The sequence below is a fragment of the Erinaceus europaeus genome, chromosome 19, assembly GCF_950295315.1.
Source record: "Erinaceus europaeus chromosome 19, mEriEur2.1, whole genome shotgun sequence".
Taxonomy (NCBI): domain Eukaryota; kingdom Metazoa; phylum Chordata; class Mammalia; order Eulipotyphla; family Erinaceidae; genus Erinaceus; species Erinaceus europaeus.
In genome coordinates, this window is record NC_080180.1 from 56,662,133 (window position 1) to 56,675,576 (window position 13,444).

The window sequence follows — 13,444 nt, forward strand, 5'->3', positions numbered from 1 at the left end:
AGAAGTTCTCCCAAGGTCGCAGATATGAGTTGACTGTTATTTCCATCTTATTTCCATATATACATACCCATTTTTTTCTGTATTCCTGACTTCTCTTCCTTTGTATGTCACACCTACACCTATTACTATTTCTGAGTGTCCTCCTTTTTTTTCTTTCTTTCTTTTTTCACTCTTCTCTCTCCAGATGCTGATAGAATTGGGTTTCAGAACCTTCTAGTCATCTTCCCCTAACATTTCTCCACCTCTCAGTGTATGGACTAGTGTTGCTTCTCGGATGCCAGTGAAAAGCCCATGAGCACTTCCTTCAGCCCAGCAAGGGCTAGAATGGGGGTCTGGCTTTCAGGATTTCCCACTGAGTCCCCCTGTCCCTTTGATATTCTGATTTTGTCTTTCTTACAATCCCTGACTCCTCTGTGGCTGGAAATCCCTAGGCTGATGCCATCAGGAAGAGAAGGACAGAAACCCTGCTGTCCATCGCTAAATCTATGTCCCCAATGATACTCAACTCAGAGCCAGAGAGCAGGAGAAGGAAACCCCTTTCTTTATCTGCTGCAGGCTTCCCTATAGCTTGGGGGACCTGCAGTGAGATGGGGGTAAGGGGGCCACTGCTTCCTTCAAGGCCACCAAGCAGGTTGCCTGTGTCCTCTGGGCCTCAGTTTCCTTGGATGGCAGATGAAAACATTAAACAAGATGTCATTAAACTCCTCCCTGGAGGGGCCAGCTGGTGGCGTACCTAGTTGAGTGCACGTGTTACCGTGCACAAGGACCCAGGTTCAAGCCCCTGGTCTCCACCTACAAGGGAAGAAGCTTCATAGGAGGTGAAGCAGTGCTGTAAGTCTCTCTCTTCTCTTCCTCCTCCTTCTTCTTCCCCTTCTCCTCTCAGTTTTTCCCTGTCCTATCAAATTAAGAAGTAATAAATAAATATATTTTTAAATTCCTCCCTGGATCAAGGCCTGGGGCAGGATGGAGGCTTGGTGACTATGAAAAGCCTGATCCTGTCCATGAACCCATTTAAGTTGTGGGTTGCACTGATACACCAGAGGCCCTGGAATTCTGTCCGTCTGTTCTGACCTTGGGGAAATAAAGTCAGGCTCAAAAACATCTGGGTCCCCTGCTGGACCCCATGTTCTATCAAGCAGATTGCAGTAGAACTTCCTGCTAAGTTCTAGGAAGTGGGTTTATATCCTGGGGATGTTTGGAGAAGTGCGTGGTGAGTGGCATCCTCTCAGCACCTGTGCCCTTGGGTCCTGGAGTCTGCAGTGTCTCTGGCTTCCCTCTTCTGGTCGCCATGACGACAGAGAGCCTTAGTGAAGCACAGCCTGGGAGAGGCCCAGCCTCCTGTTGGTGGTTGAGGTGGATTGGCTGCCCTGCCCACCCTGCTCCTGCCCCCGCCCCCAGGGTTGCTCCTTCTGCTGCGCTGTAGGGAGAGAAGTCTGCTCTGGGTACCTATGGCTCTGACTGCAAAGGAAGGCCAGAAGTGTCTGAAAAGCAATGTGGGGATGGGGGTAGATAGCATCATGGTTATGCAAAGAGACTCTCCAGCCGGAGGCTCCAGAGTCCCAAGTTCAATCCCCCGCGCCACCATAAGCCAGAGCTGAGCAGTGCTCTGGTAAAAAATAAAAAATAATAATAATGATAAAAATAAAAAGCAATGTGTGGCTATCCCAGGTGCAGGAACATAAGAAGTAAAATCCTTTGTCAGAGACATAATCCTAAAGTGGGGAAGCTAGCATAGTGGTTATGCAAACAGACTCTCAGTCCTGAAGCTCCCAGGTTCAATCCCCAGCATCACCATAACCTTAGGGGGAAAAACAAACAAAAAACCACATACATTTTCTGAAACCCTATCTTTAGAAAATTGTATTAAGGGAGTCAGGCTGTAGTACAGCGGGTTAAGCGCAGGTGGCGCAAAGCGCAAGGACCATAAGGATCCCGGTTTGAGCCCTGGCTCCCCACCTGCAGGGGAGTCGCTTCACAAGTGGTGAAGCAGGTTTGCAGGTGTCTGTCTCTCTCTCCCCCCTCTGTCTTCTCCCTCCTCTCTCCATTTCTCTCTGTCCTATCCAACAACGACAACAACAATAAAAACTACAACAATAAAACAATAAGGGCAACAAAAGGGAATAAATAAAATAAATATTTTAAAAAAAAGAAAATTGTGTTAAACACAGTGTCTGGGAGATGATGCAGTGGGTAAAATACTGGACTCTCAAGAATGAAGTCCCAAGTTCAGTCCCTGGCACTGCATGTGCCGGAGTAATACTCTGGTTCCCACTTCTCTCTCCCTTTCTCTCCTCCTCCTCCTCCTCCTCCTCTTATTCTTTTCCTTCACCTTCTCTCCTCTCATAATAAATAAAACTTTAAAAACAGAAATAAAATCACATTAAATGAGTATTTTCACCATAAAAATTAAGGCATTCTTAAGCATCCATTCACAGACAAGTAAATTAATGAGATATATACTGTGAGAGGTGTGGGACGAAGGAGAGAAGTGTCTTCTCTACCCCGAGCTGTTTTGTGACTCCAGGCCTGACCTCTAAGCCATGTGTGATATGCGTGGTCTTCCGTGCTATTTCATGCTTCAATAAAGATCTGGTTAGGAGCCAGACTTTTGATACTCAGAAAGAAATTTTAAGTGGTATATATGTTTTTCCTAGCAGAACAAAAGAAGTTCATTAAAATGGAAACGTCCTCAGCTGGCTGTGTACTGGGTGCTGTTGAAGGCGGCTGTGAGGAGGTCTGTGGGTGTGGGGCTTGGGAGGCTCAAAGCCCTCAAGCTTGTCAGGAGCTGGAACCTAACACCCACAGGTCCTGAGACCAAGACTAATGGGGCAGCAGGGAGGGATGTCATAAGAGAAGAGGTCAAGTGTGTGGTGAAAGGGAGAATTGGGCGCGAACTCACTGATGTTTAATAGTGCATACCTGAAACTTACAAGATGCTGTGATGTTGGTTCAATCAAAGTCAGTTGGTTTCAAAAATATATATATGAGAAAACTCAATCAACAGTGAATGAACCGTGAGTTCATTGTCCTCATAAAGTAACAGGTCTGCGGTGTGTGGTTGTCATTCCTTCAGGTGCTAGAAGATGCCATCATGGGTTTTCTCCATCTTTCCCTACCTCTTTGCCCAGCAGGTCAGCTTTCAACCTCATGCTCCATATCACATTTCGTTTTATTTGCAAAGTAGATGCCTTCTCATTGGCCAGAATGTTAGCATTAGCATATGGCCCTCCAGCTGTGTGTGTGTGAGGGGGGAGATGCTGTCAAATGAACCAGTAAGTAGTGTCTGCCAGGCAGTTTATCTGGAAGAGAATGAGCATGGAAGAAGTAAGGATGGACACCTGGCCTGGGCGACAGCACAGTGGTGATACAAAGGCCCGAGGCTATCCCGGTTCGAGCCCCGGCTCCCCCACCTGCAGGGGAGTCGCTTCCTGAGTGTGAAGCAGGTCTGCAGGTGTCTCTCCCCCTCTCTGTCTTCCCCTCCTCTCCCCATTTCTTTGTCCTATCCACAACAACAACATCAATAACAACAACAACAATAACTACAACAATAAAACAACAAGGGCAACAAAAGGGAATAAACATTTTTTTAAAAAGCAGGGAGTCGGCGGTAGTGCAGTGGGTTAAGTGCAGGTGACGCAAAGCACAAGGACCGGTGTAAAGATCCTGGTTCGAGCCCCCAGCTCCCCACCTGCAGGGGAGTCGCTTCACAGGCAGTGAAGCAGGTCTGCAGGTGTCTGTCTTTCTCTCCCCCTCTCTGTCCAACGACAACAATGACATAAATAACAACAATAAAAACAACAAGGTCAACAAAAGGGAAAACAAATTTAAAAAATTTTTTAAAAAGCCTGAGGCTCTGAGGTCCCAGGTTCAATCCCCAGCCCCAACATCAGACAGAGCTGAACAGTGCTCTGGTCTATCTCTGTATCTCTATACCTATCTCTATCTTATTAAAATTAAATAAAAAACAAAAAAGGATGTAGAACCTTTGGGGCTGTGTCTCAGAACTGCAAACATTTCCACCAATTCCCTGTCATCCTATCACAGTACTTGGGTTGTGTTAGAACTCCTGTCTACAATGCGTGGGGGTGGGGGATTCACGTGTAGTCACAGGGATGTGGCTACAGCAGTGGCCGCCCTCAGGACCCCCCTGGCCAGCCTCGCCATGGCTGTGGGGCCTCCCTGTGTGGTCTTCATAGTTGTAATAGTTTCCTGAGGCCAGTGGGAGAGCACTGCCCTTCTATGATGCTTCAGCTCAAGTGCATGAGTAATACTTGAAAGCATGATTAAGAGACTTCTCTGGTTTTAATTGCCTCTCCTGCTTTGGTATGTAGCCCAGACAATCCTTCCTTGTTGGGGCTGGACTGGAAGGCCCTGTACTCTCTCGACCTCTCCTGTCATCATCACTGCCGTCCGTCCTCCAGTGGGAGCACTGTGTGGATTGCAAACTTGTGTGCTCTGCTAGAACTCGAGGGCCATTATTGGAGGGGAGTCCTTGTCCTCAGGGTTTCCCTGGCCTGTACCTCCCTTCTCTCCTGTCCCCAATTCCACTCTGTCTGTTTATAGCTGCTCAGTCCTCCATGCCTGCTTGAATAGGAAGACTCAGTATTTCATCTTCAAGCTCAAAGGACCACGTGTCTTGTTTGTTTATGTGTTTTTGTCTTGCCTTGTTTTTTAGTGATTTACAAAATAACAGTGTTACAATTCCACACTATTCTCAACACCAGAGTTCTGTGTCCCCATTCCCTGCACTGGAAACTGCAGTAGTTCTCCCAAGATCACAGAAATGAGTTGACAATTCTTTCTCTTTTTTTAAATTTAATTTTCCATTTATAAAAAGGAAACATTGACTAAACCAAAGGATAAGAGGGGTACAACTTCATACAATTCCCACCTCCGGAACTCTGTATTATTTCTATAACTAAATCTGTATATATATGTTTGTCCATTGGTTTTCAATGGTCCTGCCTTCTCTTCTTTTTGAAGTCACACCTGCACCTATTACTACTGCTGAATGTCTTTCCTTTTTCCCTCTTCTCTCTCCTGGTCCTTATGGAATTGGGTTTCAAAGTTCTCTGATCTTTTCCCCACCATTTCTTCCCCTCTGGGAGTATGGAACAGAATTCTTTTTGGGGTGCAGAAGGTGTGAATTCTGCCTTCTGTAATTGCTTTTCCACTAGACATGGGTGTTGGCAGGTCCGTCCACACCCCCAGCCTGTTTTTATCTCTCCCTAGTGGGGCAGGGCTCTGGAGAGGTGGACTTCCTGGACACTGGTGAGGTTGTCTGCCTTAGGGAGTTCAGGATGGGATCATATAGCACCTGCAACTTGGTGGCTGAATGGCAGTAAGATATAAAGCAGGACAAAATGTTTAATATAAGAACAAGAGAGTAGGAATAGAGCAGATGAGAATAGGGATTTTAGGGTAGAAAGGAGCTAGAAGTCTAAATTATGTTCCTAGGGGCAAAAGACCAATGTTTAACAAACACAGAGACATCATCCATGGAATTGTTGGTGAATGCCCACTGTTGACAAGACTGTAATTTCAACACACACACACACTCACACACACACACATACACACACACACATACTACACACACACATACACACACACATACACACATACACACACACATACACACACACATACACACACACATACACACATATACACACACATACACACATACACACATACACACGCACACACATACACACATGCACACACATACACACATATACACACACACATACACACACATACACACACTCACACACACACACATACACACACACACACACACACACACATGACTTTGTCTCTTCTTTCCTTCCATGCCACTCTGGCAAACCTGCATCCAAATGGAAACCTATCCCGTATAAAACCTATACCATCTCCCGGTGGGGAGCAGTCTTAGCCACGTGGTGGGAAGTAAGGTCCTCCTCTCTGATGCCATCTCTAACCAGTGGTCTGAGCCTTTTGATCTTATGCTGAGTCATCACTGAGCAGCACCTGCTTCTGTGAAGAAGCCTCACTGGGCTTGAGGAAGATATGCAACAATCTCTAGGGAAAGAGGCAGGCAGCCCGCCCAGAAAGGATACAGTCCTGTTCCCCAGTCTGAGGCCACAGGGTCTCTCAGTGGCCAGACAGGTGACCCCTCTCCCTTCTTCCCGATACTCCCTCTGTCCTGCCCCTCTGTCCTTAAGTCACAGTAGAAGGAGTGAATGTTGGTGTAGTTTATCATAGTTCAAGGAGAAGAAGTACAGGGGAGAAAAATTCTCTGTGCCTTTAAGAGGAAATAAAAATGTTTCATGATGACAAGAGAATGTATGGACGTTCTCATCCTGGTCATGGCTGTGAGTCACATGCAGGGGACTTGCTGTGTGCTCCATTGTCCCAGATGCGATGGACCCTATGGGGAGTCCCAGTGGCCGGTGCTTCCACATTCTAGAGTTTTCTGTGGTGCAGCGTCTTGTTCCAGCTACCATAACGAGACCGCAGGCTGGTGGCTTATACACCACAGGTATGCGAGCCTCACAGTCTAGGAGACTGGAGGCTCATGATCAGGGTTGCACAAGGTTGCAGGCTGCTGCTGTTCCCTATGGGGCTTCTCTCATAAGGGCACGAATCTCTTTGGTGGGGAGAACCTGCCTCATGACCTCATCACCCCCTGATACCATTGTCGTGGGGGGTCAGGGGCTCGGTGTATGAATGTGAGGGACACATAGACACTGGTGGCCCAGCAGGTAGTATGCAGCTGTCCTCACTGAGGCAGTCTGTGAGCTGCTAAGGACCCTGCATGGCCCAAAACACTGGGCAACAAACTTGGAAACAACCGAGGTGTCCAACAACAGATGAGTGGCTAGGCTAGGAAAGTTGTGGTTTGTGTACACAGTGGAATACTACTCAGCTGTTAAGAATGATGACATTATCTTCACCTCATCTTGGATGGAGCTTGAAATCTAGGTAAGTGAGATCAGCCAGCAAGAGAAGGATGAAGATGGGATGATCTCACTCATGGGCAGAAGGTGAAAAATAAGAACAGAAAGGGGAACACAAAGCAAAACTTGGACTGAATTAGTATTGAACCAAAGCAAAGGACTCTGGGAAGGAGGACAGGGAGATGAGTGGGGGTGGGGGGGGGGTTTCATCCTGGTCCACCGTGATGGACCACATTTGGGGGTGAAGGTGTTTGGCAGATCCCTATCTTGGTGAAATGAGAAAGTGGGTGGGGAAGACAGAATAATGGTTATGTAAAGACTTTTGTGCCTGAGATCCAAAGTCCCAGGTTCAATTCCCCATACCTCCATAAGCCAGAGCTGAGTGTATGCCTTTCTCTCTCTCTCTCTCTTTCTCTCCCTTCCTCCCTCCTTCCCCATCTCATTAAAACAAAACAAATAAATATTTTTAAAAATTAAAAATATGCTGATTGTGAGTTGACCCACTATAGAGTGGTGAGCACTTTGTTATATGACAGACAGGGAAATCAGGTTAATGAAGCCTCTTATGAGACCTTCCACCTTCTGCACCTCATAATGACCCTGGGTCCATACTCCCAGAGGAATAAAGAATAAGAAAGCTATCAAGAAGGGGATGGGATACGGAGTTCTGGCAGTGGGAATTGTATGGAATTGTACCCCTCTTATCCTATGGTCTTCTTGATGTTTCCATTTTATAAATACAAATTATAAAAAAAATTTTTTTAAAGAAATGAGAAACTGTACCCACTTGCCAACAAATGTGCTGTAAACCATTAACCTCCCAACAAAATAATAATAATAGTAATAATAATAATAATAACAACAACAACAGTGGGCAAAACTTAACTTCCTAAAGGGCAGCAAAAGTATGTTTCTTTTTAAGGGATCCAACCATTCCTTTAGGATGAGAACGTCTATACATTCTCTTGTCACCATGAAATATTTTTATCTTCTCGTAAACCATTTCTTCTCACATCCATCCCTGAGACCCAGCATTCTTGATTTACTGTCTTGTGGCAGAATCTCCATATTGGGAGGTTTGGTGTGCAGTTCAGCCCTCACTGGTTCACCCCAGGAGCAGTAACACTGGGCCAGCACAGTGCCCACCTACTGGAGGGCTGGTCGGCTGACCGTTAGTGACAAAAACACTAGAGATGTGACTAAGGTTGGAATACACCTGTCTCCACAATTTTCAAGAATGTCCTTAGATCTGGAGAGGCGTCCTCAGAGCTTGGAGAATGTCCTTGGAGCTCCGGTTACACAGTGGTTAGCGCAAGGTACTTATACGGAGAAGGTCCTCAGAGCTCATGTCTTCCCATGCACTCAGCCGAGGTTTGAGCCCTGGCACTGCATGAGAGGTACTACAGCACTGAGGGAAACTCCAGTGCTGTGGTATTTCCCCCAGTCACTCTCTTCCCTGTCTCTCTGCACACACATCTCTCTGTGTGTCTGCCAGTGGGATGGCCGGTCAGCCTGGGCACGATGAGAGCACACGTGTAAGGCATGGCTCTATTTTCTTAAGGCCGTATTAGAGGGATGTTGAAGGTCAGAAGTCACTGAGCGCTTATTTGCAGGGTTCAGAACATTCTTTCAGAAGGAAACCTCTGCTAAAGCACAGCCTGAGAATGGCCTGTGTTCCCGCTGCCTTGTCTGGTGTTTTCATGAGGCTTTCTTCCTTTGATCCAGAAACAGAGAAGATCGTGCTAGAGGCAGGAAACGGCTTACCGTCCTGGAAGTTCAACGACCAGCTTTTCCCCTGTGACGTGTGTGGGAAAGTGTTTGGTCGACAGCAGACGTTATCTCGACATCTCTCCCTGCACACAGGTGAGTCAGGGTCACTGCCCGATGCCCGCTGCTCCCCGGCTGCTCTGTGACCCAGAAGCTGAGTGTCTCGGAGTGAATTATAACAGGAAGCGTGCGGGTGTTTTGAGCCTGACCTTTTTAAGCCATGTTCCCTGATGTGTTCAGATAAGGCCCCCCGAGATGGGGCTTTCTGTGTGTTGGGAGAACTTGCGGAGTCACACCCCCCAAACTGTAGACATCTTGAGGATGCAGGGGGTGAGGTGCACCCCATCTTATTGGTGTCCCCATCTCGTTGTGGGAGGTGAAAGCAGCAGAGATGGGAAGATGGTTGCTGGCTTTACTTGTATGTGAAGTAAAGAGTCAACTCTGGGAGGCAGAGGAGCGCCGTCAAAGTAAAGAGAGACGGAGAACAGACAGTAGCAGCATAGCAAAGTGACAGCAAGAAATAAGAAGCAAGGTAGAATCAGGTGCAAGCATCAAGCAACATGGGGGAGAAGATGAAACACCAGTTTTACACTGAGGGTCAGATACTTTTAAATGTTTGAGTGTAACTGATTTGGTATGACCAGTGTTTTCTGTAGGCCAAGCCCCCAACACAGGTTTCTCGCTCTATCCAAAAGTTGCAAGTTCCTACTTACTGTGATTTGACAAGTCAAGTCGGTGGGGGCGGTGGGACCTTTAGCACAAAGCAACAATCAAGGCTGAAATGAGGCTGTGGCTTCTCTGCTTCTAAGGGCCACAAGAAAGCACAGCCCACCCCGATCACTTTAGTGCCCTGGATTAATCCACTGGATCCAAACACCACTGCAGAAAGGGCACTGTCAGGTTTTGTGAGTGGGTTTCCAGTAGGGAAATAACTGCAAGATTTTTTTCTTTTATTTATGTAGAATGAACATTTCCAATTAGATGACTTTACAGTCATCTCATCCCTTTAATTTCATATTTCATTAGGTGTGTGTGTGTGTGTGTGTGTGTGTGTGTGTGTGTTCTTAGCTGATCCAGACCTAGAACTCAAGAGAATATGGTGGGTGGGGGATAGGGGTAGGGGAAGGGGTAGGGCGGGGGTGGGGACCCAGGGAATATGTATGGTGGACCCTCTCTCCCTGCTCACACGCACGCACATCCAGTGTTTCCTCCTTCAGCCCCAAGGGAAGCTTATCTTGAAGAAAGGCACACCCCAGCAGATAGTACCAGGCTGGGCTGGGGAGATAGCACAGAGTTAGCGCACAGGACTTGCATTTGAGAAGTTCCCATTGTGGTCCGGGAGGCGGCACAGTGGATGAAGGACTGGACTTTTAAGCGTGAGGTCCCGAGTTCAGCCCCCGGCAGCACCTGTACCAAAGTGATGTCTGGTTATTTTCTCTCTCTCCTTCTATCTTTCTCATGAATAAATAAATTTAATGCTTAAAAAAAAAGTTACCATTCAATCCTCAGCACCCTAGAACTGTGTCCTGGAACTGGTATCCCTCTCCGCCCTGCCCTGTCTCTCTCATGCAAATATAATTCTTGTTGTTGTTGCTATCAGGATTATCACGGAGGCTTGGTATCTTCCCGTCTCTCTGCCAATCCTACTAGCGACTTTCTCCTTCCTTTCTTCTTTTCTTTCTCCTGCTCCTTTTCTTTTTTGACAGAGATGAGAGACAGGAAGAGAGCGAGAGATCAGAGAAACCAACCCCTATAACAGCGCTCTACTGTTCATGAATCTTCCCCTCTGCAGGTGGGGCCTGGGGGCTTCCTACTCCAGACTTATTTATTTTATGAGAGAGAGAGAGAGAGAGAGAGAAAGAGAAAAAGAGAGAGAGAGAGAGAGGAGGATGAGAATAGCCAGATCACCACTCCAGTACTTGTAGTTGTAGGGCCTAACTGGGGAAGAACCCCAGGTGTGAAAGTCCTGCACTCTGCTAGCTGAGCTAGCTGCCTAACCTCCCCCCCCCATAGAAATCTCTCTCTTTGCGATGAACCCGGACGTGAGCTGCAGGGCCAGGGGCCTCAGAGATGCAGGACCCCAACCGCTATGACAAATGCCACCTCTGTCGGAATGAGGAGTGGTTCCTTCTGGCCTCGTGCACGCCGTCAGGGTTCCACTTTCTGAGCTCTCCTGGGTCATTTCCCCTCCCTCTCCACAGAGGAGAGAAAATACAAATGCCACCTGTGCCCCTACGCTGCTAAGTGCCGAGCAAACCTCAACCAGCACCTGACCGTGCACTCGGTGAAGCTGGTGAGCACGGACGCCGAGGACCTGGTCAGCGCCGTCACTTCCGACGGCGGTGATGGGAAGAAGCACCCTTATTACTACAGGTGAGCTGTCGCTGCCTGGCCCTCGCTGCCCGGCTGCTGGGACCCCCACTGCGGTACCTGGGGGCTCAGCTGGAATCGGCCGCCCCAAGGACCCCTCTCCGGCTTGTGGGGGAGGGGGCTGAGTGGACTTCATCACCAGGGAAGTGGGCTGAGCTTTGAAGTCTGGGACCCTGGACAGCCATCACCTTTGTACCCCAGCTCCTGTCTTGGTAGCTCCCCGAGAATTACTGGTCAATAAAAAAGACAAGGAAAACCGAATCAGGGAACTTTTGAGGAAGTAGCCGTGGGAAAACACGGCCGGCACCACACTTGAGCTGTGCTCTCTTGGAGTACCTAGGACTCTGCTTTCCCACTGTGAGCGGCTTTGAGCCGTGATCGCTCTTTGGGGTAGGGGAGGGTGCTGGGACACCTGTGCCCACTGTCCACCTCCTCTTATCCAAGAGGGGGCAGATAGCTGCGTGGAGATCAGTGTTTCCTGAATGGGTGGCATCCGTCAGGAATTGGCATGGGCGGGGTGCTCTGGTGCTTGTAAAGCCATCTGTGGTCTATGTGAAAATTCCCAGAAGCACCTGGTCCCATGGCCAGGTGTCCTGGGCCCTCAGAGCTGGCCGGTACCTTGACCAGGTTGCCTGTCCCCTCCCTGCCTGAAGGAATCAGATGACGTGTGTGTAGCATCAGGAACCTGGAATTTTTATTTCTTAATATTTTATTTATTTTTTAAGTTTTTAAAAACTATTTACTTATTTATTTTCCCTTTTGTTGCTCCTGCTGTTTTTATTGTTGTAGTTATTATTATTGTTGTTATTGATGTCATCGTTGTTGGACAGGACAGAGAGAAATGGAGAGAGGAGGGGAAGACAGAGAAGGGGAGAGAAAGACAGACACCTGCAGACCTGCTTCTTCACCTCCTGTGAAGTGACTCCCCTGCAGGTGGGGAACCGGGATCCTTACGATGGTCCTTGCGCTTGGTGCCACATGTGCTTAACCCACTGCGCTACCACCCGACTCCCAATATTTTATTTATTTTAGATAAAGACAGAGAAATTAAGAGGGGAGATAGAGACAGACCTGCAGTACTGCTTCACCACTCCTGAAGTGCCCCCTCTCCACCCATCCCGTAGGTGAGGACCAGGGCTTGAACCCAGGTCCTTACACGCTGTGAAGCATGCACTCAGCCAGGTGTGACACTGCCTTGTGCGTGGGGCGGGTACATGATACCGGGCACTGGCCACCCATTCCCAGTCATCCCTGAAGGCAGACGCCTCACTCTCTCCCCCTCCCTATCTCCCCACAGCTGTCACGTGTGTGGGTTCGAGACCGAGCTCAACATCCAGTTCGTCAGCCACATGTCGCTGCACGTGGACAAGGAGCAATGGATGTTCTCCATCTGCTGCACCGCCTGCGACTTTGTCACCATGGAGGAAGCAGAGATCAAGGCCCACATTGGCACCAAGCACACAGGTGATGGTCTCTCCTGGCCTCCTCTCCCACCACACTGAGATGCCACATCTTTCATGGGAGGATGGATGTCCCCGCCTCCCTGATGGCACAGTCACCTGCCCCTGCAGCCGCGACGCCAACGTCCAGCAAGAGGGCCGTGCCTCTCCCATCTGAAGGTCGCTGTGTCCTTAGCTTGTGCTCATCCCAGGAACCAGCCAGGGAGCTCTGGGGATGCCCTGAGTTTGGAGGGGGCCCGGGGTATGTGTCAGACCACACACCAACCTCTTAGTGAGCCTGCGGGGGTTGGGGTTCTGAGCCAAGCGTGCAGATGCAGACTGGCAGTGGTGGGGCAGAGGGCAGGTGCTCTGTGTGGACTCAGGGCCGAGCAGAATGTGAGCAAGACAGGTCCTCGGGTCTGCTTTCTGCCCATCTGGCCTGCTGGCTTCACTCCCCTCCTGGGAACTGCAACCCTGATGCCTGGTGGGTCTGTGGGGGTTGGGAGGGCAGACAGTCTGCACCTGCCAGGCCAGGGCCTAGAGGGCGCTCTAGAGCTCAGCTCACTTTCCTGCATTTCGGGCATGGCCACTCTGTCCACTTCTCCCATTTAGTGAGGGTCACAGGTGGACTTGACCGTCAGCCTCTCCCGAATGACAGTTCCAAGTGACATGGAGTCACTGAGTGAAGATGAGGAAGGGCCTCCTCCCCAGGCCCTTTCAGAGCCCCAGCCCAGGTTGGTGACCGCTCAGCTCCTGAGGGCCCCAGGCAGGGACAGAAGGTCCCCGGCTGGAGCAGAAGGTCCCCTCTGGGCCCCCCCGGCCAGCTTCAGTGCAAGAGGTCAAGAGCGGAGGTGACTTGGAAGTCTGCGGAGGGCAGCTTTGTTGGGCGAGAAGGCTCTGTGGCACAGCCTGTGGCCTGGCAGTGAG

General features: G+C 49.1%; 2 protein-coding genes across 5 annotated transcripts in view; one reads left to right on the forward strand and one right to left on the reverse strand.

The window, feature by feature from the left end:
- Positions 1 to 13,444, forward strand: part of ZNF827 (zinc finger protein 827) — a 200,550-nt gene that overhangs the window by 176,521 nt on the left and 10,585 nt on the right. For all 4 annotated transcript variants that reach the window (XM_060178999.1, XM_060179000.1, XM_060179001.1 and 1 more), the window contains 3 exons: positions 8,667 to 8,804; positions 10,910 to 11,081; positions 12,376 to 12,542. In XM_060178999.1, coding sequence (XP_060034982.1) covers positions 8,667 to 8,804; positions 10,910 to 11,081; positions 12,376 to 12,542 — 477 coding nt within the window. The remainder of the gene's footprint in view (positions 1 to 8,666; positions 8,805 to 10,909; positions 11,082 to 12,375; positions 12,543 to 13,444) is intronic.
- The window catches only part of C19H4orf51 (chromosome 19 C4orf51 homolog), a 76,362-nt gene continuing 65,327 nt past the window's right edge, over positions 2,410 to 13,444 (reverse strand). Inside the window, exon 6 of the mRNA XM_060179016.1 lies at positions 2,410 to 3,299. Within this exon, the coding sequence (XP_060034999.1) occupies positions 3,261 to 3,299 (39 nt within the window). The 3' untranslated portion in view covers positions 2,410 to 3,260. The remainder of the gene's footprint in view (positions 3,300 to 13,444) is intronic.